The sequence below is a fragment of the Pongo pygmaeus genome, chromosome 4, assembly GCF_028885625.2.
Source record: "Pongo pygmaeus isolate AG05252 chromosome 4, NHGRI_mPonPyg2-v2.0_pri, whole genome shotgun sequence".
Classification (NCBI taxonomy): domain Eukaryota; kingdom Metazoa; phylum Chordata; class Mammalia; order Primates; family Hominidae; genus Pongo; species Pongo pygmaeus.
The window spans coordinates 92,133,981-92,161,647 of record NC_072377.2 but is presented as its reverse complement, the minus strand read 5'-3'; the positions used below and the strand labels follow the sequence as shown (position 1 = coordinate 92,161,647).

General features: G+C 37.4%; 1 protein-coding gene and 1 long non-coding RNA gene across 7 annotated transcripts in view; one reads left to right on the top strand and one right to left on the bottom strand.

The window, feature by feature from the left end:
- Window positions 1-313: 313 nt before the first annotated feature.
- On the bottom strand, window positions 314-24,877 carry LOC129036573 (uncharacterized). 3 transcript variants are annotated; one of them, XR_008502598.2, is made up of 3 exons: window positions 24,746-24,877; window positions 11,668-24,320; window positions 314-8,021 (listed from the first exon to the last, which is right to left on the bottom strand). It is a non-coding gene; the product is annotated as an uncharacterized LOC129036573 (long non-coding RNA). The 3 variants fall into 3 exon arrangements; XR_008502599.2 differs by having other exon boundaries at window positions 314-8,018; window positions 24,746-24,831; XR_008502597.2 differs by having other exon boundaries at window positions 24,698-24,758.
- A 30-nt stretch (window positions 24,878-24,907) lies between these two features.
- The window catches only part of TMEM161B (transmembrane protein 161B), a 95,001-nt gene continuing 92,241 nt past the window's right edge, over window positions 24,908-27,667 (top strand). For 2 of the 4 annotated variants that reach the window (XM_054487917.2, XM_054487914.2), the window contains exon 1: window positions 24,930-25,052. Coding sequence is in view for 1 of the 4 variants with exons in the window: in XM_054487919.2 (XP_054343894.1) it covers window positions 25,050-25,052 (3 nt within the window). In the remaining 3 variants the exon portion in view is untranslated. Of the gene's footprint in view, window positions 25,053-27,667 lie in introns of all 4 variants that reach the window. The other 2 variants (XM_054487919.2, XM_054487915.2) reach the window with 2 other exon arrangements.

Here is a 27,667-nt window from a genome sequence, read left to right as displayed (position 1 = left end):
GAGGCGGGCGGATCACGAGGTCAGGAGATCAAGACCATCCTGGCTAACACGGTGAAACCCCGTCTCTACTAAAAGTACAAAAAATTAGCTGGGCGTAGTGGTGGGCACCTGTAGTGCCAGCTACTCGGGAGGCTGAGGCAGGAGAATGGCATGAACCCAGGAGGCGGAGCTTGCGGCGAGCCGAGATCGCGCCACTGCACTCCAGCCTGGGCAACAGTGAGAGACCCCATCTCAAAAAAAAAAAAAAAAAGAATGAAGACACAAACACATCAGCCTAAGCCTACACAGGGTCAAGATCATCAATATCACTGTCTTTCACCACCATATCTTGTCCCACTGGAAGTTCTTCAGGGGCAACAACACACAGGGAGCCGTCACCTCCTATGATAACAATGCCTTCTTCTGGAATGCCGCCTGAAAGACCTGCCTAAGGCTGCTTAACAGTTAACTTTTTTTTTTAATAAGTATAGGAAATATACTCTAAAATAATGATAAAAAGTATAGTATAGCAAATATATAAGCCAGTGACAGTTGTTTATTATCAAGTATTATATACTGTGGATAATTGTGTGTGCTAGACTTTTATACTAGACTGGCAATGCAGTAAGTTTGTTTACACCAGCAACACTACAAACACGTGCAATGTGTTGTGCTACATTACAATTACTACAATGTCACTAGGCAATAGAAAATTTTCAGCTTCATTATAATCGTACGGGACAACCATTGTATATAAGGTCAGGCATTGGCCAAAATATCGTTACGAGGTACATGGCTGAAGTTGTTTTATGTATAAATAAAAGTGAGCTTTGCCTAAATTTAATTCCACATTTGAGCATTCACTACTTTAAAAAGGACTCTCAGGGCACTGTAGCTCATACCTGTAATCCCAGAACTTTGGGAGGCCAAGCAGAAGGATTGTTTGAGTCCAGGGGTTCAAGACCAGCCTAGACACCATAGCAGGACTCCGTCTTAAAAATAAATAAGTAAATAAAATAAAACGAGTAAAATTCCCCTGTCAAGTAAGTATACCTCACACCCTTATTTCTATGGCATTCTTCAATAAGAAAAACATTCATATGAGAAACATTCCATATTATAGATTATAAGACACCTCATACCATGAAAAGTTCAAACATGAAAAGAGTCCATGAAAACAAAAGTGAACGAAGATACAAATTTCCATGCTTTCCAGACCTTAAAAATAAACATATTAATTTATTTTTGGCATACAGTCCTATATAATCACATGCAATTGTTTAATATAATGATCACCACAATCAAGATATAAAACTACTCCATCACTCCAAAGAAATTCTCTTATGCTGCCCATTCATGGTCACACCCTCCCCACAACCCTAGCACCTGGCACTACTGATCAGTTCTTCATTGCTGTGATTTTGCCATTTTGAGAATGTTATATAAATAGAATCACATAATACATAACCTTTTGAGATTAGCTTTTATTTCAGTCAGCATAACAGCCTTGAGATGCACTCAAGTTGTTGTATGTATCAATAGTGCTTTCCTTTTTATTGCTCAGTAGGATTTCATGATAGGGTTATACCAGTTATCAATTGGAGGAGATCTGATTGTTTCATTTTGGGCTATTGCAAATAAAGCTGATATGAACATTTACATACGTTTTTGTGTGTAAATTTTGATCTCCCTAGAATGAATATCCAGTAGTTGTATTACTGGGTTGTATAGTAAGTGCATGTTTAACTTTATAAGAAACTGCCAAACTGTTTTCTAGAGTGGTGGTATCATTTTACATTAGCATCAGCAATGTATGAGAGATCTAGTTACTCTGCATTTTGTCAGCAGTTGATATCATCAGTACTTTTTATTTTAACCATTCTAACAGGTGTCTGGTGATATCTCATTGAGGTGTTAATTTGCATTTTTCTATTGGTCAATTATGTTGATATCTAATAATGCTTTACACTTACATCATGTCTTGCACTTTTGCAAATAATATTTTAAACATCTCAATTAATCTTCACAAGTACAGTGTGGCTTATTTATTTTATTTATTTATTTTTTTTGAGACAGACTCTCAATCTGTTGCCCAGACTGGAGTGCAGTGGCTTGGTTTTGACTCACTGTAAACTCCACCTCCCAGGTTCAAGGAATTCTTGTGCCTCAGCCTCCTGAGTAGCTGGGATTGCAAGGGCCTGCCACAACGCCGGGCTAATTTTTGTATTTTTTAGTAGAGATGCGGTTTCACCATGTTGGTCAGGCTGGCCTTGAACTCCTGACCTCAAATGATCTACCTGCCTCGGCCTCCCAAAGTGCTGGGATTACAGGTGTGAGCCACCACACCCGGCCCAGGGTGGTTTATTTCAATTGATAAAGAACTGATACATAAATCTGGAAGAGAGAAAAATGTTGTTACTCCAAAGCAGAATCAAAAGAGTTTAAAACTCAAAAAGAAATAGAGGTACTTTATTCAAACTTTCCCATTTTGCAGAGAACTAATTTCCAGGGGGATTAAATGGCTTCTTGTACAGCTGGAATCACACCCAAAAACCACACTTCTGATGCTTGAATCTCTTTCATAATATCCTATCAAGGAAGTGATAATTTATGCTTGAATCTTTCAAGTGACTGGGAAACCACTCATTTTTTGCCCTGTTCTTTTTGGATGTGTTTCCTGACATTGAACTGAAATGACATATAAGCAAGTGACTAAGTCTGCAAGTATTTTGACATCGAGTTGAAATGGCTTGCTATAGCTCCTGCCAATGGGTCTAGTTCCATCCTCTGAGACCTTCCAGTGGAAGCGTGATCACTCTTTCACACGGCAGGACATCAGATGCTTGAAGACAGTCATCATGATCTCATATATATATATTCCAGGTTAAACATTTTCATTCAACCGTTCTTAAGGTGAGTTTCTTCATCATTCTGCTTGCTTTTATGTAAACCAGTCCTAGATTTCTTATGGTGCAAAATACAGAAGAAAATATTCCTAGTAATACAGCCAGAGTATATACATTTTCCAATTATTCATAACTACTGCAAGAAATAATGTAATGTCCTTGCCTTTCACTTAGTATGAGTATTTCTTTATATCATTAAAAACTATCTGTAAGTGTATTTTTAAAATTTAAGTTGAATCCTTTATTTTAAAATTGTTTATTTTTTGAATGTGTTACATGCACATGACACAAAATTCAAAACATTCAAGAGGTTTTACAGTAAAAAAATCATTTTTACCAGACTTCTAGTTGACTATAACATGCTATTCTATAATGTGACATATTTCAGACACCCCTTTTTTAAAGACACAACTGTTTATGATTATGACACTATCGTATGCCTATACTATCTTTTTAATCATTCATGTTAAACTTTTTTGCCATTATAAATAATTTGATTATAAACTTCCTTATATATATAACATTATGAATATATTTTAGATTATTTTTAAAGTAGATTCTTAGAAGGAAATTGCTGCATTAAATAGTATGGCTTGCACATAAGAACTTTCTACAAAATTGCTATTTTATGTTTGCACCAGTAGTACATGTTTAGGGTAAATATTATTTTTTCCAGCTTATTAAATGTCTAAAGGTATTTCACACATGCCAGTGCCTGTCCATATCATACAATTAAATGTAGTTTTTATTTTTTACTAAATATAATGCTAAATATAGTGCCTTACAATTAATATTTGTTATATTTTATCTGTTTACGTTTGTTTTATTCACCAGATTTTAAACTCCTGCAATCCAACATACCTTATTCATATTCTAAAGCCTAACATAGACATTTACGCAGAGTTGATATTCCAGAAATTTGTGACATCTAAATGAGTGAATAAACTTAAAAATCCTACTAGTTTGTTGGACTCTGCCTATATTGTTATAGACTCTCAAAATTTTATTGATTCTAATTATGCCCATATAGAATTTAGCCCAGAGTCAACATCAAGCTGTTCCAAAGTTTGGAAAAAATACTATCCTTCCTGATTTTGAATCAGGTAAAAATGTGATAAATATGTATTCTATGTTTTCTTTTAAGTCAATGAAACACAGATGACCCAGGACTGTACTTCTATACTAAAAACCTCTGGAGAGGCTGACTGCCATCTAGGAGTCAGTACGCTTTGGATGCTAAGTCCTTCTCTGACAGTACTACCATCTAGCCTCCCCAACCCCTCCAACTTACAAGGATATGATAAAAAAAAAAAGTCACTAATACCTCATGGGCCCAGAAAAATATTACCTATTGCATTTTATTGGTTGACTAGCCTAGTAACACTATCAGAAAGAAAATTAAATTAGACTGAAATAAATTATTATAGATAAACCCGTGCTGTATTCGATTGATTACTGCTTTCTCTTATAGATGCTCCCACAGCATCCTTTAATTATTCCTTTTAGATTGTTGCCTAGGATCAGCACGGTCCTGGCTGGTTATCAGGGGTGTTGGAGAATCTCAGTTGAATGAATAAAGTCCTAGTCAAATAAAGATTATTTATTTGGGAGGGTTTCCATGTGACACAGATTATCATTTTATATCACTGGCACTCCCGTAGATGTCCATAATCTTTTCTGTATTTCTTAGGGTTTGTGACTACTTAGACTACTGAAAAAGTACTTTTTCCTATTAGTAGTTTGGATAGGGTCGAGTAAAGTACCTGCATACAGACAGCTGTGACTCCTGCTACACATGAAGGGGATGGGACGTGAGAAGCAGTTGTCAATTAAACAGAGACTCTCTCTGATCACATGAAATACTCTTTGGGTGATCTTTGGATATTAGCTTGGCTGCCACATGACTTCCCGGTTCTCTGATCACATGAAATACTCTTTGGGTGATCTTTGGATATTAGCTTGGCTGCCACATGACTTCCCGGTTACCTGCAGTAACCCTATCAGGTCTATTTCAAACTCTGGCAATCTCTGTCAGAGCAGAAACTGTGGGGTGTGTAATTTGCTCATTCCATTCTGGTTCACATTGTCCCACCAAGAAGTCCCTCAGACCTCCTCTACCCTCCAGCACCCATTTCATTATCTCCCATTCCCTCCAACCTAGGAAACCTAATTGTGATGGTTAATTTTATGTGTCAACTTGGCTGTGTTAAGGGCTATCCAGATAGATGATAAAACAATATTTCTGTGTGCCTCTGTGAAGAAATTAGCATTTGAATCAAGACTGACTAAAGATCTGCTCTACCAGTGTGGGTGGGCATCATCCAATTCACTGGAGGCCTGCCCAAATAGAACAAAAAGGGCAAAGAAAAGGTGAATTTGCTTTCTTCTTGAGTTGGGACCTCCATCTTCTCCTACCCTTGGACATCAGAGCTCCTGGTTCTGCAGCAGTCAAACTCTAGGGCTTATACTAGCATCCCTACCCTACATTCTCAGGGCTTACATTGGGTGTTATTGATTCTCCTGGTTCTCAGCCCTTTGAACTTGAACTTAATTATACCACTGGCTTTCCTGGTTCTCCAGCTTGCAGATGTCAGATCTTGGGTCTCTGTGATTGAGCCAATTCCCATAATAAATTATCTATCTATCTATCTATCTATCTATCTACCTACCTACCTATCATCTATCTAAAAAAGATAAGCTGAGGTACAATAAAATTTTAAAGGTTTATTTGAGCAAACAGTGATTCACAAATTGGGCAACTCTAAACCAGAAGTGGTTTGGGAGCTCTGCTGAAGGAATGCAGTGGGGAGGCTTTTATAGGAGGAACATGAAAGCAAAGAAAATATTTGATTGGTTACAGTTATATCATTTCCTTCTTTGGTCATCCTCTTGGAAAGTCCCTAGCTACATAATTATAAAGCTGCTTCTGACTGATTGAGCTTAAGTTCTGTGTTATATTCATTTACCGGAAATAGCTCCAGTTAAGTTTTAGATTATGCTTGCAAATCAAGCAAGGTTAACTTATGAGGCCTAACTGGGTTTGTCTGCACAGAGATTCTTCAGGCATGGTCTCCATTTTAATTTGCTTTAACAACATGTATCATTCTATTGGCTTTGCTTCTCTGGAGAACCCTAATACACAAGTCTCTTAGAGATATTACTGGATTCTCTTTGAACTCTGTGTATTAACTTTACAGGGCTTCTGTAACAAATTACCACAAACTGATGGTTTAAAACAATAGAAATTTATTCTCTTACAGTTCTGAGGCCAGAAGTCCAAAATCAATGCATTAGCAGGGCTGTACTTCTGCGGGAGGATTGGAAATCTGTCCTTGGCCTTCTCCAGCTTTAGTGGCTGTCAGCATTCCTTGATTTATGATCACATTACTCCATTCTCTGCCTCCACAGTCACAACTATCCCCTCCTCTTCTCCATGTCTTCTCTTCTGTCATATATGAATACATGTCATTGACTTTACAGTCCACCAGATAATCCAGGATGATCTCCTCATCTCAAGGTTCTTAATTACATCTGCAAAGACCTTTTTATCCAAATAAGGTACCATCCACGATTCTAGGATTAGGAGGAAGGCTTACCTTTTGCAGGGGCCACCATTCTACCCCTACATCTTACCTAAGAATAAAATTTTTTCTTCTTTCAAGCTTTGCCTCTTGAAGCTCTGAAGAAATTTAAGACCTGTTCTTTTCTCATCACCTTAGCTTTGAAGACTTAGGTCTCCATTTTAAGCACTCCTTTGGCAAATTCAGTCTATTCTTTTGTTTCAGTTGATTTTTTTTTTTGGAATTTCTCCTTTTGGTTAAATGACACCAATGGGCAAAAAAGTTACTTAGTAAAAAAAAAAAAAAAAAAAATTCAGGGATTGAGATTTCCACTTTTCAACCTGAAGGCTAATGTTTTCCCATGTTTAGTGTTCTATTACATTTTCCATAATTCCTCAAAGATGAGTACCACTGTTCTCAGATCTCATTTGTACTTTTCCCCAAAAAGGCTGTAATGTAAAATACTCAGAGCAAAGGTTATAATCTAAATTCAAACTGGTTAGGTACTCTCTTAGAATTTCTTTCCCTAATTAGGAACAGTATTGCTTTCTGTCAGTATCTATAATATGCTTTTGAGTAATATTAACAAGTTGCTCATTGGTGTGAGCCTGGCTCAGTGTTTTGAATGTATTATTTCTATTAATGAGAAAAATCCTATGGGAAAGATATCGCTATGTCCATTTTACAGATGGGGAAAAGGATACCCAGAATAATATAACTAGTAATGTTGTCAAAGACAAAATTTCAACAAATGTAAAGATCTAATTGGCTTTTATTAGTGATTCTAGAATTGGGCAGCATCTCATTCTATAAAATAGAATACTGCTTCAGTAAGTTGAGCTGAGGAAGTCGGCTTTATAGGCAGAAAGGGGCTAAAGAAAGCAGAACTAAGGAATAAAAAGTGTATTGATCATTTCAAAAAGTTACTTTCTTTATAGGGTTAAAAAAGAGAGGACTTCCTTATCACGCTGATTAAAATTGGCCTGTTTGGAGATGTGGTTGTTTTCTCCCTTCTGATTTCTTGGAAGGTCAGATAAACAACTTAGTTTTGGTTTGGTGACCTGGAGTTTTAGTATGAGTGACTCCATTTTGGTTTGATCTGGAGGGGCCTAGTGCAGGAGCCCAATCCAAAACAATAGCCTCCCATAAATTTTGTTAAACAGTGTGGAAACAGAATTAAACCCAGGTTTGCCTGGCCCCACAAACACATGTTCTATTATGTCAAACCACTTCTCTAGTTTCCTTTGTAGAGAATGTAGCAAATAGTAGCTAAGGAGTTCTTTCTCTGTCAGCTCTAACCTTACAGTAGAAGCTGCTAGTGGGCGTTTCCCTTTCTTGATCATCTTCTGGTTCTGAACAGAATTTTAAAAGGTCTGTTCTTTGTCCTTCCTTAGCATTTTTTGCAAGTCTCACCTCATTTGGGGGTTTCAGGTTTCTTGACACTATCCTTTAGGGCCCATGTTACCTTCTTACAATTATCCTTGGTATGCGGTTGCTTTCTCCCAAGGTTTCTGTCACTTCCAATTAGCCAAACAATTCCTCCTTGTTGGTCAGAATTCGGTTCCCAGTTGCTCTGCTGGGACATTAAATCATGAGAAAGGCAAGTCAAAAACTTGTCAGATGTTTTTGATTTTAGCCCAATAAAACTTTTAATGTGATCCAGCTATTTAAATTTTCTTTTTTGTTTGTTGCATTGTTATAGGTATTGACAAATAGTATACTGAGGGCATTGTGTTATCAACAATTAATTCCTTTATGGAGAATTCCAATGTAGCAATATATTTGAAACCGGTTTTTGTTGTTTTTGGAAACAGGGTCTCACTCTGTTGCCCAAGCTGGAGTGCAGTGGCATGATCATGGCTCATTATAGCCTCAACCTCCCAGGCTCAAGCCATCCTCTTGTCTCAGCCTTCCAAGTAGCTGGTACCACAGGTGTGAGCCACCATGCCTGGTTAATTTTGTAATTTTTTTGTACGGATGGGGAGGGGGGTGTCTCACTATGTTGCCCAGGCTGGTCTTGAACTCCTGGCCTCAAGCAATCCTCTCACTTTAGCCTCCCAAAGTGCTGGGATTACAGACCCAAGCCACAGTGCCCAGGTGAAATTAGTTTTAAGTCTTTTGTATAACAAGCTAAAGCAGTTCCAAGCTTCCCATTGTCTATATGTACACATGGCTATTTTAGCACATTCTGATTTGCTAGCCTCCACTAAAGTTCGCCATGTGCAAAAATATTTTCTTTCTAATAAACTAATCTATTAGTATATCACATCTTGAGTGTAATCCCAAATCAGAAGATAGGAAATGGGATGGGGAATATGACCTCTTTGAAGCAAAACATGTCAGAAAGCCTATGAAATAAGATCATAAAGTAGAGGGCCATGAATTGGGGTGGGAAAAATATTATAATTCTTGCTAACTTCTAGGTAAGATTTAGGATTTCTTTCCATTGTGAACATATGCAAAAAACCACAGTGTTATTACAAGTATTTTGGTGACTTTTTCACTTATAAAAATCACAAACATTTTCCTATCACATTACTGTATTTGTAGATATCTCAAGATACAATTAGTATTATTATTTCAAAATTATACATTAGACCTGCTAGATTTTATTATTTATTTAATGCATTAATAAAAAGTACAGATATAGTATACATTTGTTAAATATTTTGCTTACCATATTTTAGTATAATTGACTTTATTTATAATCCTGTGCATTATATTTGATGTACAAAAAATATTACTCTAAAAAGGACTCTATAGGCTTCACCAGACTGTCAAAGGGATCTGTGGCATAAAAAACGTTAAGAAAATCTGTTATGGACTCTGGCATGGTAGTTAAGAGCATGTAGTCTGATGTCATACTGCTTGGGTTCAAATTCTGCCCTGTCACATATAATATGACTTTGGTTAAATTATGTATAATCTTTGTGTCTTAGATTCTTCATATGTAAAATGGAGATAATAATGCCTACCTAAAAGTCTTGCTATGAATATGAAGTAATATCAGTAACAAGCTTAATACAATGCCAGGCATATAGTATGTTATTTATCCCTGTATCCACCCAGATGAAAAGAGTTTCATTTGGATCCTATTTATATTTATTTATCTTACAAATTTTTTTTTTTTTACTGTGTTGTCACTAACACAGTGACTAACATTGACTAAAGTTTTTAATTATATTTTAAAATACTGACTAGTTTTAAATTATATTTTAAAAATACATGTATAAGGAAGAATGATAAAGACCCACATGCCCTCCACCCAGTTTAAGGAGAAAAAAGTTACTTTTACTCTAAAAAGGATGCATACAATTTATTATCCAAACAGTGACAATTTGGGGAGTGACAGTGCTATTAATCATTACACCAGGCAATCAGCAAACCAGAACTGTGCTAGGTAAACCAGGACTGTTTGGCCAAACCAACACATATAATTATCATACTCTTAAGCTCCTTGTTCACCTTTTCCTTACTTCATTCCCTTCCCTCTGTAGCTAGAGGAAATCACTGTCTTGAATTTGTGCTTATCATTCTTTTGCTTTAATTTATAGATTTACTTCTTATGTTTGTACCCTTAGGCTATTTACTTTCATTGGTTCTTTATATAAATGGAATCCTACTGTAAAATTCTTTTGTGAATTGTTTTTTTGCTCAACATTTTGTTAGAGATTTATCTATGTCCATGAACTTGTAATTTATTTTTTCCACCACTATATTCTGCTGTATGAGCATATACAATGTATTTAATCACTCTACTGTTGATGGACAGTGGGTTTTCTTCCACATTTTACTGTTATAAATGCCATTATGAATTTTCTTGCTCATGTCTCCTGCTATACATTTTTCCTGGGTCACAGAAGATGTGCATCTTCAGCTACTAGATAATACCATATTGTTTTCCAAATTGATTATATCAATTCATACTCCAACCAGCAATGTATAAGAATTGTAATATTGCCAGACTTTTACATTTTTGTTCATCTGGTGGGTGTGAAATGGTATTTCCTTGTGGTTGGGTATCTTTTCAGGTTTTCTCCTATATGAACTGCCTGTTTGGGGTGGAGACCATTATCTTCATTTTCATTGAATTGTAGTGGTTCTTTACACAGTGTGAATACTAATCCTTTCGATAGTCATATGTGTTGCAAAGATCTTTTCCCAGTTTGTGACTTGTCTTCTATTTTCCTATGGTGTCTTTTTCCTTTTTAACTTTTTATTATGGAAAATGAAAACATACCATAGTATCCCTTTATCTATGGTTTTGCTTTCCATGGTTTTAGTTACCTGCAGTCACCTCATGTCCAAAAATATTAACTGAAAAATTCCAGAAATAATTCATTAGTTTTAAATTGCACATCATTTTGAGCAGCATGATGAACTCTGCCATTCTGCTCCATCTTGCCCAGGATGTGAGTCCTCCCTTTGTCCAGTGTACCTATGCTGTATATGCTACCCATCTGTTAGTCACTTAGTAGACTTCTTGGTTATCAGATCAAGTGTAGCGGTATCACAGTGTTTGTGTTCTTTACTTAATAATGGCTCGGAGTGCAAGAGCGGTGATGCTGGCAATTTGGATATGCCAAAGAGAAGCTATAAAGTGCTTCCTTTAAGTGAAAACATAAAAGTTCTCAATGACGAAAGAAAAAACACAGTATATACAGGGTCTAGTACTATCCTCAGTTTCAGGCATCCACTGGGGGTCTTGGAACATATTCCCTGCAGATAAGTGGGGATTTACTGCATGTAAAAGTATGCAGAACAGAATACTTAGTCCCCATATACCTATTACTCAACAATTCTCAACTCATAACCAATCTTGATTTATACTACCACCCACTTTCTGCATCTCTTATCTTGAAGCATGCCCCAGACATTATACCACTACATCTCTAAATATTTCAATATGTATTTCTAAGAGATAAGGAATCTTTAAAAATTACTATGATCACACAAAAATGGTTTAATTCCCTAATATCATCAAATATTAAACAAGCATTCATATTTCTATAAATGTGCCCTTACAAAATTTTTCAAAAATGAAATTTGAATAATGATACAGATAAAATCCTGTGGTAGACAACCTCCAAAATGGCATCCAATAATCCCTTCTCATACTGTACTTGGTTGGTGTGTGTGTCTGTGTTAGTCTGTTCTGCACTGCTATAAAACAATACCTGAGGCTGGGTAATTTATAAAGGAAAGAACTTTATTTGGCTCACAGTTCTGCAGGCTGTAGAAGCATGGCACCAGCATCTGCTTCTGGTTGTAGGCCTCAGGAAGCTTTTCATCATGGCAGAAGAGAAGGGGAACAGCATATCACATGGTGAGAAAGGGAGCAAAAGAGATGACAGGCTTTTTTAAACAACCAGCTCTCGTGTGAACTCACATAGTGAGAACTCACTCATTGCCGCAAGGACAGCACCAAGCCATTCATAAGGGATCTACCCTCATGAACCAAACACCTATCACCAGCCCCACTTCCAACATTGAGAATCACATTTCAACATGAGATTTGGAGGGGACACACATCCAAACCGTATCAGTGACCCACAGGTTGGCTACCTATCTGTGTAATAATATATCACTTTGGGGGCTAGGTCAAAAATGGCATAAAAAACCATGGTGGCTTCTGCTTCTCTCTCTTGGATTACTTGTTTTAGAGGAAGCCAGGAAGCTCTATGAAGAGGTACATGTGGTGAGGAAGTGTGGTATTCTGCTAAATAGCTAGTGAAGAACTAAAGTGTCCTGCCAATAGCATGTGAACGTGTATCCTCTAGTACTAGTTAAAACATCAGATGATTACAGTCTCAGCTGATGGTTTGACTGATAACTTCACAAGAGACAATGAATCAGAACCACTCAGCTATGCTGCTTCTGGATTTTTGACCTTCAGACACTACATGAGATAATGAATATTTATTGCTTTACATGTTGTATTTTGGGGCAATTTATTATGCAGCAATACAAAATTAGTATACATTTTGGTACTCAGAAGTGGGGTGTTAGCAAAAACCTAAAATGTAAGTGTGGTTTTGAGGCAGTGAGCAGGAGGTAGAACTTGGAGGACAGTGTTAACGAAAGTTTGAAGAGCTTTGAAGACATTTTTTATAGAAGCATAATAGATAACCTTTGAGGAGGCTGTAGGTGACATCTTAACAGATTAGAAAACTTCTCTTGGAAACTAGAGGGAAGGAGATCCTTGTTACATAATGGCAGAAAGTTTAGCAAATTTGTTATCCACAGATACATACAAAGTAGAAAAAATGCCTAATTAACTGATTGATCTAGCAAAGGAGATTGTCAGCCAAGTGTTAAATATTTCATGTGTATTTTTTCTTGTTGCTTATAGTAAAATGTGTGAGAAGAGAGACCGTCAAAGGAAGGACTGTTAAACAAAAAGGAGCCATGGCTGGGCATGGTGGCTTATACCTAAAATCCCAGAACTTTGGGAGGCTGAGGTGGGAGGAATGCTTGAAGCCAGGAGTCTAAGATCACCTGGCCAACACAGCAAAAAACAGACTCTATTACAAACAAACAAACAAAAACAAGTCAAAACTTGCTGGATTTGAAGATTCCCAGCCTGTGCAGATGACAAATGATGCTAAAATTGGGGAATGTCTCTGAGCAAAAAGCAAATCTAGGGCACTGCCAGTGAAACATAAAGTTGAGGCCGTAGTTATAAAGTCCTTTAATAGCTCAGAAAGATCTTAAATTGTGCCTTAGAGTATTTTCATCAGACAAACAATGTGTCTCAGAAAATCTCTGAATAACATCACAGGTTTTTAAAAAGTTTAAGGGTATTTTCATCAGCAAAAGCTTGAGGTAGAGTTTATGTGGGAAGAGATGTGTGGTTGTTGCTTTTGTCTAATGGAGTGAACTCAAAATTCACAAGTGAGCCACAAAGTTTTTAAGAGAAGTCTATTAGCAGAAACACGGCCAGCCTGGACTGAAAGGCACAGAGAGAACCAAATGGAAGGAAGCTTGTGGGACATCCAAGCTTCTATAGGCAGAAAGCAGGCAGAACTGTAAACAAGAAAAAGGGTGACTCAGTGAGTAGATCTAAGATCCCAGAAGGCAGAGCTAAGAGAATTCTAGGCCTTGAAACTTGACCAAGGAACTGCCAATCTGTGCCCAGGTGGGTTTCAGAATTTCTGTGAACCTATGTACCTCTGATATTCCCTCTTTTTAAATATACATGTCCACATTTATTATCCTATTCATTTTCTATTACATGTGGAAGCAGAGACTGTGTCTTTAGTGTATGGGTCTTCAGATCAAAAAGAACTCTTCTTGAGGAGCTGTACTTAAGTACACCTATGAGTGTGATCCACAGTTGGAACTGACTCAGATTTCCAGACTTTGAACTAATGGTGTTATAAGATGAGAGCTTTGGAGAGCTTTTGGAGGGGATGAATATATTTTGCAAATCAAGAACTATCAATCATTGGAGCCAAATTGTGACAGCCAGCTTCCCAGTATTCATGCTCTTGTGTAATCTCCTCCCATATATTGTCAGGGAAATGTTTGTGTGACTAACATTATATAATAGAAGTAATGTTATATCACTTTGAATGATCATGGTTTCTGTCTCTCTTGGATCACCTGTTCTAGAGAAAGCCAGTTGCCATGTTTTGAGAAAACACACGCAGCTCTATGAATGAGCCCTCTAGGAAGTGGATCCTCTAACACCAGTCAAACTTTCAGACTAGAGCCCAGCCAACATCTTGACTGCAAATTCATTAGACCTTGGGCCAGAATATCTAGCCAAACCACCTGTGGATCCTAAGAAAGTGTATAAATATTTTTAGATTTAAGCTAGGGTGATTTGTTATACAGTAAGATAACTAATGCAAGTTCACAGGTTGCTTCATATTGAACTAAGTCTCTTGTAATCTACGGTTTTCTCCACTTGTCCTTCTCCTCTCCTTTTCTCCTGCAACATATTTGTCGAAATTAATTTGTCCCAATATTCTCCAAAATTGGATTTTTCATTTATATTTTCCATTCCAAACTATTATGTTGTGGTAGGTTTCATTGGCTTAAGGTTTTAATGGTGTTTATATTTTCTGCAAATTGGATGGATCTAAAGACCTGATTAGTATCAGGGTCAAATTTTTGATAAGATTTTAAAATCAGTAGTGGTGTTTTTCCATTAAGAAACATGTTTTCTTGTCTGTCATGTTAGCAGCTGTTGAAATGCAATAAATAAATCCATTTGTTCATTAGGAATTTCAAAATGGCAATTTTCTATCATTCCTCCATTTATGAGCTAGAATACATGTACAAAGAGAACCCTCTCCTCATCTACTATGTGGTTACTTACAGTTCACATACAAAAGGCAGGACAAATGCCTAATTACTTTAAAAACAAAACAAAACTGGTTTTCAAAATAACGAATTGATGCAACAGCATCTTCTACTGTTGACCAACTAAATGCTGTTTGTTTTACAATCATTATGTACTCAGATTTAAAGACACTTGATATGTTCCAATCCATTGCATTTACTGTCCTTATTGACACTCAAATGGTCTAATCTATGGCCAGAAGGATGCTTTTCAGTTGTCTCCTGAGTCCATTTGATATGACACCCTTGTAGTCTCTAATAGCTTCCTTGCTATCTTGCACAACAAGGTATTCCAGGCTCATCTTGTATGTTTCCTGGGCATGACTGAAATTAACCGCTATTCCGAGGGTTTATGGAGTCTTTTGAACAGAGGTTTTTAACTTTAACATATTGGACATACACATTTTCCTTTATACATATTACATTTCCCTACCATAAGATCATAAAAATGTTTTGCAATCTTTCTTTTGAAGGTTTAATATGTTTTCCTTTCACACTTACATCTTAAAGTCATCTGAAACTACTTTTTCTGTATGGTGTTAGGTAGGGAGGACCAATTTCATTTTTCCCCCATATGAATATCCAGCATCATCTATTGAAATGCTCTAGCTTTCCCTGCTGGTATGCAATGCCATCTCTGCCATAGGTCAAGATTCCTTACAATCAAGATTCCTTATAAATCAATTTTTCCATCTCTAAGCCAGTATTACAATATCCTAATTACTACGGTTTTAACAGATTTATTGAGGTACAATTCACATACCAATTTACTCATTTAAAGTGCACAACTGAATTGATTTTAGTATATCTACAGAAACGTGCAGCTATACATTTTAGAACTTTATTGCCTCAAAAAGAAACTGCACCCTTTAGCTATCACTACCTCGGGCCCCCATCACCCCAAACTTTGTAAGCCCTAAACAACCACAATCTATTGTCTCAATACATTTTCTGCTTTATACATTTTATTTAAATGGAATCATACGTGGTCTTTTGTGACTGGCTTCTTTATTTCAGCATGCTTTCAAGGTTTATCCACATTATAGCAGGTTATTAGTAGTTCATTACTTTTTGCAGCCAAATATATCCCATTATATAAATGCATCACTTTTTGAGTATCTTTTCATGGATAAACATTTTATCTTTTGATGGATATTTGAGTTGTTTTTATTTTTTTGCTGTTACGAATATCTACAAGTCAATTCTATTTGAAATCTGCTTCTGGCGTACCCTGAATTCTGCTCTTTGTCATACAGACTTTAGAATCAGTTTGTCAAGCTCCTTGAAAAACTCATTTGGGATTTGTATTGCAATTACCTTCATTGTGTAGTGGAGAACTGCCATCTTAACTCGAGTCTTTTAATAATTGAACATGGCAATTTTAAAATTAGACATTTTTAAATGCCTGTCAATAAAGTTTTGTATTTTCTACAAAGGTCTTCTATACCTTTTGTTAAGTTACCTAATTTATATTTTTAAAGGAATATAGTAAATGGTATGTTACAAAAATCATTTTCCAACAGTTCATTTCTGCTGGAGAGATGCAATTCACTTTTGTATATTGATAGTCACATTTATCTGTTTTCACATTGCTATAAATACTGGAGACTGAGTAATTTATAAAGAAAAGGGGTTTAATTGGCTCATGGTTCTGCAAGCTGTACAGGAAGCACAGTGGCCACTGCTTCTGAGGCAGCTTCAGGAAGCTTCCAATCATGGTGGAAGGCAAAGGGGGAGCAAGAGCAAGAGAGGGGGAGAGGTACCACACAATTCTAAATTACCAGATCTCCTGAGAACTATTTCAAGGACAGTACCAAGAGGATGGTACTAAACCACTAATGAGAAACCCATTCCCACGATCCAATCTCCCACCAGGCTTCACCTCCAACATTGGGGATTACAATTCAACATGAGATTTGGGTAGGGACACAGATCCAAACCATATCAATAGTATATTCAGAATCCTTGCAAAGCTCTTCAATAATTTATCTGTAGACTAAGTTATGTTTATTTCCAATTTTTAATCTTTTGTTTTTCTTGCCTTATAATGCTGGCTAGGATCTCCAACATAGTACTTGTTCCTGATTCTAATGGACTGCTTCAAATACTTCATCTTAAAATATTGTTGTTGTAGGTTTTATTGGCTCAAGGAAGTTCTACACAATTCTAATTTGCCCAAAGGTTTATCCATGTCTGTTAATTTTTTCAAATAGTTTTCTTTTCCTGCATCTGTTCAGATAGCCAGATAGTTTTTCTAATCTCTTAATATAATAAAATACATTCCTGGGTTAAATTCAACCTGATCATGTTTTATTATCTTTTCTTAAAAACACATTTTCTGAGGTCTGTTTTATTTAGGATTTTTGTCCTTGCGAATATGACAGGGCTGTAATTCTTACTGCCCTTATCAAATCATTATTGCCCTAATAAAATCAGGGCAGTAATATTAAGCTTCTGTAACCTTGATGTTAAATTTGGTAAGGGCAGTAAGGGCTAATTCCACAGTATATAAGTGGAATATACTGTGGAATGGTTTGTGTAAAATTGTAATGATCTGTCCTTTGAAGGTTTGGCAAAAGTCTCTGGGCATCATGATTTCTTACATCAACATCCCACCATTTATATTTTCCATTACTTGTTGGCTTTTGAAAAGTTACATTTTTCTGGAACTGCCTACTTCATTTATATTTTCCCATTTATTATAAAGCTGTTCATAATTTCTCATCAATCTCTACAGCATTTGTAACAATATCCCCATTTTCACTTCTAATAATATTTATTTATTTATTTTTTTCCAAGAGACAAAGGTCTCGTTATGTTGCCTAGGCTAGTCTCAAATTCCTGGCCTCAAGGGACGGTCCCGCCTTGACCTCCCAAGGTGCTGAAATTATAGACGTGAGCCACCACACTCAGCTTGGACAAAATATAAAACAAACATCTGACAGCATTAGAGACAATGAAATATTCAGAAGGAAAAAACAGAGTTGTTGAATCCAGCATTTATATTAGCTTTTCCTCTGGAGTATCTTCTGATTCCTGAGGTAATGGCTGAAAAGTTGAACAGAGTTTCTAACCCATAGAATTAAAAAGACAAAAACTGAAGTTTAGGGCATGATCTGGTAAACTCTGCATGCTTGAGTTGGGGCTTCAGAGGTCTACATTGTGAGAGAAAGTATGAACAGGAAGTAGACCTGCCTATATTCTAATTGTCTCTATCACTAACTGGATTAAGATGATCTTGGATTACTAGTGTCCAAAGGTCTTGCCAGGAGACGCAAATTCTTTCTTTAGAAAATACCATCATATTGGACTTGAAAGTATAGTTTCCTCATATACAATTCAATCAAAACAATTCTGACATTCAATTAAAACATAACCTAAGCCAAGTTTTATATATTTATAATGTTTATAAAATAAATAATACAAAATAACATAAAAATAAGGGACATAAAAGCAAGACAATGTGATAACAGCAAGAAACAAGTGTCAGATAATAGCAGACACCATAGTTATTAGATACAGGTTTTAAAGTAATTATGATTAGTATGTTTGAGGAAATAAAAGATTGAGATATTGGGTAAACAACTGGAAACAATAAAACAGAATCAAGTAGAAATGTTTGAACTGATAACCAAAAATATAACTAAAATAAATGCTTCAAGAGAGATTTTTTTTTTTTTTTAACAAATTCGAGACTACTAAGAGAAAATAGTGAACTGAAAGTTAAGAAGAACTATTCAGGATGAAACAGACAGGAAAATAAACGGAAAATACAAGGGACAAAGTGAATTGTCAAATACACATGTAAGTGGAGTATCAAAAGAAGAGGAGAAAGGAGAGTGAAGGCAGAAGCAATGTCTGATGAAACAGAGCTAAGAATTTTCTCAAACAGCCTAAGGACATCACATCCAGATTCAAGAAACATTATAAATCTCAAAGAGGAAAAAAAACACACACACAAAAAAACAAACACAAAATACATGTGGGCACACCAAACTTAAGACAAACTTCTTAAAAGTAGCCATCCAAAAAAAGATTACCTTTGAAGAGAAAAAAACAAAATGGACATTATGTCTTAGAGGACATAATGGAAGCCAGAAGGAATAAAATATATCTTCAAAACGATAAAATAGCTGCTAATTCAGCAAAAAGGTTCTTCGAAAATGAAAGTAAAATAAAACAGTGTCAGGACAGAAAATCTGAATGAATTGTTACCAGTAGACATTCAAAGAAATATTAAAGTATGTCCTTCAAGAAGAAATAAGATCTTAGATGGAAGCTCAGATTCCAGGAACCACAAAACACAATAGAGAAAGTAAATGTTTGGGAAATGTAAATTCATATTGTATAAAAAATGTCTTGAGAATTTAGGAAATACATATTAAGAATATACAATGTATATAACATGAGGTTGGGCAGTAAATGAAGTTGATGCGTTCGCAGGTCCTTACATTGTCCTGGAAGAAGTATAATACCAAATTATCCTAAAGATGATAAACCAAGGTTCCATGTTTTAATACCTGAGGTGAACAGTAAAAAGATACTAAAAGATATCTGTCAAGCTTATGAGGTAGAAAAAATGGAATAATTAAAAATAATCTAAAAGGTCTCTAGTCATACCACCCTGAATATGCCTGTTCTCATCTGATCTGGGAAGCTAAGCAGGGTTGGGGCTGATTGGCACTTGGATGAGAGTCTGCCTGGGAATATCAGGTGCTATGGCCTAATTAAGAAAAGAAAAAAATCAAAAAGGCAAAACAAGACAAAATGAACATATGAGAGGTGGGACAAATAAAATAAGAATAATGACAAATTTAAATCCAAGTATGTTAGTAATTATGTTACATGTAAGCAGACTCTTTACGCCAATTAACAAATTATCAAAGTGGATTTAAAAAATATATTATCTTACATTACTCTTTGCATTAAAATGCTCTAACTTTTTTTTCCATTGCACATAGAATAAAATCTAAACTCTTTCCTGTCTTCCAAAGGTAACATGATCTAGCCCTTTCCTATCCCTCCAAAGTTACAGTATTTGCCTCTTAAGTCATTATTTTCTAACCATGCAGGCCTTCTTTTGGCTCCTGAAATATTCCAGGCTAGATCATGCCTTAGATTTTGCAGTTGTCCCTTCTGCAAGCAAAGGTTTCCCCAATTTTTACAAAGCTGGATTCTCTTGTCATTTACACAGCAGTTTAAATGGTATTTTAGTTTCTTTAATCACCTAATCTAAAACAGTCATGTTTGAATTTCATGCCTAGTACTTACCACTATCTTCTATTTTTGTTAATTTATGGCTTATTACTACTAAAATGTAAATTTCCTGATAGCAGTGACAATATCTGCTTTATTTACCACTATTTCCTCAGAGTGTAGAAGAGTGACTGATACAGTTTGATATTCAGTAAATATTTAATGGATGGATAAAGCTAATTAAAGTTTTAAACAGATAGGTACTTTCAGACAGTTTTGTCTTTTTACTGCTCTTGGTGGTACCGGCTGTTTAAAGACTTTCTTGATACCAAAAAATATCAAATGGATGTACGTGAGTGGTCCTTGAAAATGTGCATTGTACAACCTGTGTAAAATTGCAAGGGTTATTTCACCAATTAATCAGCTATGTGATATATTCCTAGATACAACTGTGGTAAGCTACATGAAAATAAAAATTCAGAAGTCTATTGAATTGTTAAAGGTTGCAATATACTTCAGAATAACACTTAAAACATTTTTTTCCAACCTAGAAAGATGAGAGTAATATAGTGGATGTTAAAAAGCATGTTGAAAACAAAAAAAACCTCATCCTTTTTTTTTTTTTCTTGAGATAGTCTCGCTCTGTCACACAGACTGGAGTGCAGTGGTGCCATCACAGCTCTCTGCAACCTCTGCTTCACAGGCCCAAGTGATCCTCCCACCTCAGCCTCCCAAGTAGCTGGGGCTACAGGGGTGTGCCACCATGCCTGGTTAATTTTTATATTTTTGTAAAGAGGGGGTTTTGCCATGTTGGCCAGGCTGGTCTTGAATTCCTGGCCTCAAGTGATCTGCCCGACTTGGCCTCCCAAAGTGCTGGGATGACAGGCACCAGCCACTATGGTCAGCATAAAGAATAAATAAATAAATAAATACAATCCCCCAACACACAAAGTTTCTTTGAGAGTGTTAACACCAGCAACGGGGATTGATATGTTTTGGTTACTTTTTACAATTTATGCTTAAAATTTGTTTCATGTCAAAGCAATCATACTAGGCACAATTTTGCATCCTGCTGTCTTAATATGGGCAGCTATAACCAAACTACCATAAACTGGGTGACTTAAACAACAGAAATTTATTTCTCACAGTTCTGGAGGCTGGGAAGTTAGAGAAGAGTGCCAGCATGGTTGGCACAAATTAGGCCCTCTTCCTGATTTGTAGTTGTCTGTTTTCTTGCTGTGTCCTCACATGGTGAAGAGCAAAGAAAGAGGGGAAGCAAGCTGTCTAGGGTCTCTTGTTGTAAAGGAACTAATCCCATGCAGGGCTTCACCCTTATTATTTAATCACCCCCCCCAAAGGCCCCACCTACTAATATCATGTCATTGGAGATTAGGGCTTCAATATATGAATTCTGGTGCGGAGGGAGGGGGGACACAAACATGCAGTCTATAAAATGCTTTTTAATTTTTTGACACAGGATCTTGCTCTGTTGCCCAGGCTGCAGTGCAGTGGCATGATCTTGGTTTACTGCAACATCTACCTCTTGGACCCAAGTGATCCTCCCACCTCAGTCTCCTGAGTACCTGCAACTACGGGCACACCCCATCACACTCAGCTAATTTTTAAATTTTTTGTAGAGAAGAGGTCTCACTATATTGCCTAGGCTAGTCTCCAACTCTTGTGCTCTAGTGATCCTCCCACCTCAGCCTCCCAAAGTGCTGCAATAACAGGAGTGAGCCACTGTGCCTGGCCTAAAATGCTGTTTTAACTTAGACAATAAACATTTTCCATTAGAAAGACTAGTCTAATGGCTCTTTAGAAGAGCTAGATAAAGTTCCACTAAGCATATATAACAGTTGATTAATCTTATCGTATGTAAGACTGCAACAAACTTTTTACCATTATAGGTATTACTACAAATAACGTCTTTGTCATTAAGCATTTTAAGGGCAATTTAAATGAAGTAACTGTTTACAACATTCACTTAAATGATATTTCTTAAGGGGAAGGTGAGAAAACAAAACAAGGTCCCAGCTGTGGAGGAATTTATAGTCTAATTAGGAAAACAGTATATGTTAGGGCAAAAAAAATTACAATGAAATCATATGACACTTATCCTTGTTCAGAAACAGTAATTTCTTAGCAGAAAAACTAAGCAGAACATTTTGCAAAAAATATGGACTGAACTGCGAAAAAGTGATATATCTCAATGGCTGAAAGAGTTCCAGGTCAGTGTGGGTATTGTAACTTTTTGTTGGTCTTGAAAGCATTTGAGAACAGTTCTCACTCAGGACATTTCAACTCATCACAAAGCCCGAATGGTAAGCAACCAAGACTTTTCTCAAAGATTATGCTCCTAATTCCCTTGCTGAAACTACTGAATTTCTTTTCATCTCCATCTATCTTTTCATAACTGTCCCCTTTCTTTGTATCTTCGTCAAAGACACCCACCTATTTAAATAATGGAAACAGGGAAATTGCTGTACTTCAAGGCAGGGAACCAATAGATAATAATATTATTCTACAAAATAAAAAAGACTGGGTGGCACTACCTTAAAACATATATCCATTTTAATCATTAAATAGCATTACTTATATAACAGATTTTTCACATGTAATTGAGAGAACTGTGTGAAATAGAACATTAAAGGATATTAATCAAGAATTATTTATCAACTTGCCATACACCAAATAAGGAACACCGAACTCCGTGATCTATTAAAAATGATAAGCAGATAATCAAAACTGCGATTTCTTTTCATGGTTTTACTCTGGCAGGAATGGATTCCATTCTGATAGTAATTCCAGTTTTACTGTCACATAGAAGGAGATACTTTGCGAACCTCAATGACTGCCAGGTTTAGGACAGACATTAAGAACCACAGTGTCAGAAATCAAAGAGTACAACTTCACAGAATGTGTTGTCTCTGACAGGTTGATAGCCACTTACCTTCTCCATCTTTTCTTCCTCAAGGATAGCAGCTGCTTCCCACAGATACACCAACAGACAATTCCAGCTCCTCTCTACCACACTTACCATTTGCAGGTGCCCTGTGGCTTGTCTATTTACAACCTTGTCCCTACACAGCAGAAGCGGAACCCTTCAGGAAGTTCTGGATTCATCCTCAGCAGGATCTGTTTCACAAACTATTTTCCAGTCCCACCGTCCCTCCAGCTATTCTGTCAGTACTTACGATTCCTACATCTTCTTTAATTGTCACGCTGTTCGTCCCCCCACAAAACCAAGTTTAAACTAAAAAAAAACAACAACAAAAAAACCCTCATACACTCAGTCTGTGTCCCCTTTCCTGACATAAAGTAACTGGCCCCGTGCATGCTTCTTTTGGATGGCTGAGAACCCCGATTCCTTTGGGCCATTTACAGCTTGGATACCATACCCTCCAGGTACTTTGATAAGCAGGGTGAAATTTAATATCTATAACAACGCCTGCCTACTCAACCTTCTTAACTTCTCCCAAAACTTCCTAGTTTCCCTTCCCAATTCCAACTTCATAACAAAACATCACACTATGGCACAAAGTGAATTCATGGATGAAATTACTAACAGCTACAACTTAAGTAAGGATCCCCAAGTCGTGAGACAAATTTCTGGGTTGAAAGTGCTCTGTATATCCATTTCAAGCCTGCCTCCAGTACGATGTCTCATTATAATCAAATAAAAAGGCAGAAAAAGTTGAATGGAATAGAGTTTGGAAAAAACACAAAATTAAAAGGTGTATGAGAGTTTCACTTATTTGCATCTGATATAGATATCTATACATCTACAGAAAAAAAAAAAACCGCTCATACACTCAGTCTGTGTCCCCTTTCCTATTATAAAGCAACTGGCCCTGTGCAAGCTTCTTTGGGATGGCTGAGAATCCCGATATATCGATATATATCGATATATCTATAGATAGATGTCTATATATCTATCTAAATATCTATATCTATATCTCTATATCCATATATCTACCTATCTATATCTATCTATCTCTATATCTATCTATCGATATCTATCTATATCTATCTATCTAGACATCCCTGGTGAGGGAGTGAACCGCTGCCCGACGGGGGCCAAGACTGGCAGAGCAGAGACGCGGTCTGTACATGAGGGGAGGTGGTGGCCAGAGCAACAGTGAACGGCAGGCTAGGCAAAGACCACGGCACACAGCCATGCAGGTGTCCAGGACTGTCAGATCCCAGAGCATCTATCTATATAGATAGCTATCTATATGGAAAACGTCCATATTGGAACGTATTAAACAGGCAGAATTTTCTTCCTGGGTTCTCTGCTCTTGGTAGATGTTCTTCCGGCTTCAACTGCCACCTGTGAATAGTGAAGAAACTTCTCACTATGAGATTCCATTGCCCTGAAGGAGGGTAGAGCTACGGTACCCACTAAGGCAGGGAACAGAAGCAACAGACGGACAGGTCTGTGGAAATGAGGATATGCTAATAAGGGGCCGGGTCAGGAAAACTAAAGGGTAAAAAGAGGGCGTCAGTTAAGCTGAGACAAAATGACGGCCATACGTGGTCTTTACTCTCTAAATCACCTGGGTCTAGAGTCGACTCCCATCGCGCACCCTCACTCCCACCCCCGCCCCCATCCCGCTCCCCTCCCGCTCCACTCCCGCTCCCCACACCAACGTGTGCCTCCGTCACCTCAGACAGTGGATGCGTTCCTGCTGAAACCACCCAACCTACCTCAGGGTCCTCGCAAGCGCAGCCACCACAATCCGCCCGCCCACGTACCTGTGCTGCGCCTGCGCTTCCTCCGCTCTCTCAAGGTCAGCACCGCCCCCAGCCCATAACCTGGCACCCACGGAAGTTGCTTTAGAGGACGTCCTGCGTATCTTCACCTCTACGTGGCGTGGGGTCGACGGCGCTCTGGAGAAGGGAGGAACTTCCTGTCCCGCGCGCGCACAACTTCCGGCAGAGCCGGAAGACCCTCTCTTTCGCTGTTTGAGAGTCTCTCGGCTCAAGGACCGGGAGGTAAGAGGTTTGGGACTGCCCCGGCGACTCCAGGGTGTCTGGTCCACGACCTATCCTAGGCGCCATGGTGAGTTCTTCTGTGAGGGCAGGAGTGACAACCGTGGGGCGAAAAGGGCGGGGAGGTCAGTCCTGTGAAAAGAGCCATCAGGTGCTCTGCTCAGAATGGAGTTGAGACGTTGGGATGAGCTGCTGGGTAGGACCCACCACCTATCCCAGGGTGTCTGAGCCCCTGAGGAAGCAGCATTACATGCCTACCTGTCTGGGAGACTAGCGGGCCGGAGGCAGGGGCGTATCTGTCAGGGAGTATGGACTGGGTAGCCTGCCTGTTCATGGCCCATTTACTGTGTATGGCCTGTGGCGCCAGGTGATCCCAGAGTTGACCTTGCCAGGTCAATCACCTCTTCTGCGCCCCCTTCTCCAGCCGCGGAACAGTGGCCAAGAATTTCAGATCTTAGAAATGCTTTTAGCCTCTCCAGGTGGACACAATGGGTCTCCTTGTATAAGATCAACACCTGTCATTTAAAGAAACGGCAGTCCCCTTATTCTTTACACTTAGCCATTTCATAATTGAAAAGGGTGTCAAATAAAAAACCCGAGTTTAGTAAGGACAGACTTTATTCGAAAGGAATATTGCAAGGGTGTGGAGGAAGGTTGAAGGAACTGTTGCAGTAGGGAGAATGACCGTAAGATTTGCATGCACCTTAAAGGTTAGGCAGAAAGGGTTTGTCTTTTATTGGTAGGGGTAAATAAGATGTCAGGAATTGGGATGAAAAGGTGGGTATGATCCAACATTAACCAGATAATGTTTTATCCTGAGCCCATCTATTCTGAGGAGGAGCTGTTAAGAGAGGTTTGTATATGTTGTTTCAGACTGAGGGAAGGACAAAATTCAGGTACCCGATAGAAGAGAATTTTAAAGTTTGGTTAATAAGTATTTTGTTCCGATTGATCTGTGGGACAGGTACTTCAGCAAATCATTTACGAAGCAAAGGATGGGAATTAGAAGGGTCTAGTTATGGCCTTGTTATAGGTAAACAAGGGGTAGGGGGGTATGGATCAACCCTTATTCTTATCTGAGTTCTACAGGAAAGGTGATTCTTTGCAGTAAGCCAATTTCTCAGAACACAAACGGGGGCAAGGGGTTTCTTAACCTTTGCTGTTTTTCAAGATCACAGGGCTCTGGTGAAGTTCATTATTGTCAGTTTCTTCACTGTATACAAGATTTCAAACCCTCACCTGCAGAGGCGTCTGTCCTGGAATTTAGCTTCAGTTTGTCATATGTTTTCAGGGCCAAATATTGCCAACGTTCAGTTAATGTGTGTGGTGATTGGCTTTTGAATGACTTTTAGAAACTTAGCTGAATGTAGAACAAAGACCTTCAAAATAATGTAGTTCCTGGTGCACTTTACCAGATAACCTATCTCTTTAAAGTTTGTTTTTTTTTTTAACCTCAGTGAATAATATGTTTTGTATTAAGAAAGTTGTTTTTCGTTTGTATCAGTGAAATTAGACAAGGATAGGGAAAACAGAACTGGGAGGAACCAAAGCCTAGTAATCACTCTTCCATCCCCATTTTTACAGAAGAAAGAATCTGGGGTCTAGAAATTGACAGTGATTTATCTAAAGTAACAGTAGTTTGGCAGTCTGGACTAAAACTCATATTTTCATTTTTTAAATTTAAGATTAATTTTTGACTTTTTGGTCTGAAAAGTTGAAGATAAAGTATAATTAAAATACGTAAATCATCATAGTCACAGAAAAGCTGAACGTGAACTTGTTCTCAGTGGTTTGGAATACTAGAAGTAGAATCCTTCTTATCCTGTCAGTTCAAAAGAGGTAGTTAATGTTTGGAACTAATGTAATCTTACGCTGTTTTTCTGAATGTCATTTTGGAACTAACTAGTTGGCTCTTTTCCTTCTGGAAGTGCTTATATTTCTGAGCTAATTATCTTGGCTGAGTTTTATCTTCCCCAGCTATGAAATTGATAATGTCTGTATATGCAAGTGTGGTTAATGCTTGGAATTTTTCAAAGGGAAGAGTTTAACCATTAAATGAAGTGAGCATGGGCTGAATTTATTGAGGATTCAGCTTGTTTACATCAGAACTTGTTTTGCATTGCTGGGGCCTAATGATATTATGAGAAGAACATTAGTATTGACCCCAGAGGACCCAGATTCTGCCCATTGTTAGTTATATGGATTTGGAAAAAGTCACTCAATTTTGATAAGAGTTCCAAATTCCTCCTGGATAAGAGAAGTGGGACTTGATGGGTATTAAAGCACCTTCTTAAATTTATGATTCCATGACTACTCAACATTTTTCAGGATAGTTACATGTTTCAGATTAAATAAAAGTTAGTCTGATCCACTGTTTTGTTTCCATGCCATTTTGGCTTAAGTTTGATTTCTTTTATCATTCTCTTTTTCATTTTTTTCGTAAGTCACATAGATAGTACTTGGAATCTTTGTATATTTGGCCAAGTCTTTCACTACTGTCTTAAATACTGCTCCAGAATGGAACGCAACTCTTGGAATGTTTTGATTTAATTCTTGTTTTAATCAATGATACACTAATTCTGTGCTCTCATTCTCTGATACATTATGTAAACCGAAACTCAATAGATACCTGTGCCTATAACAAGGTTTTTGTATTATGAATGAAGGAGAATGGGATTGTGATCC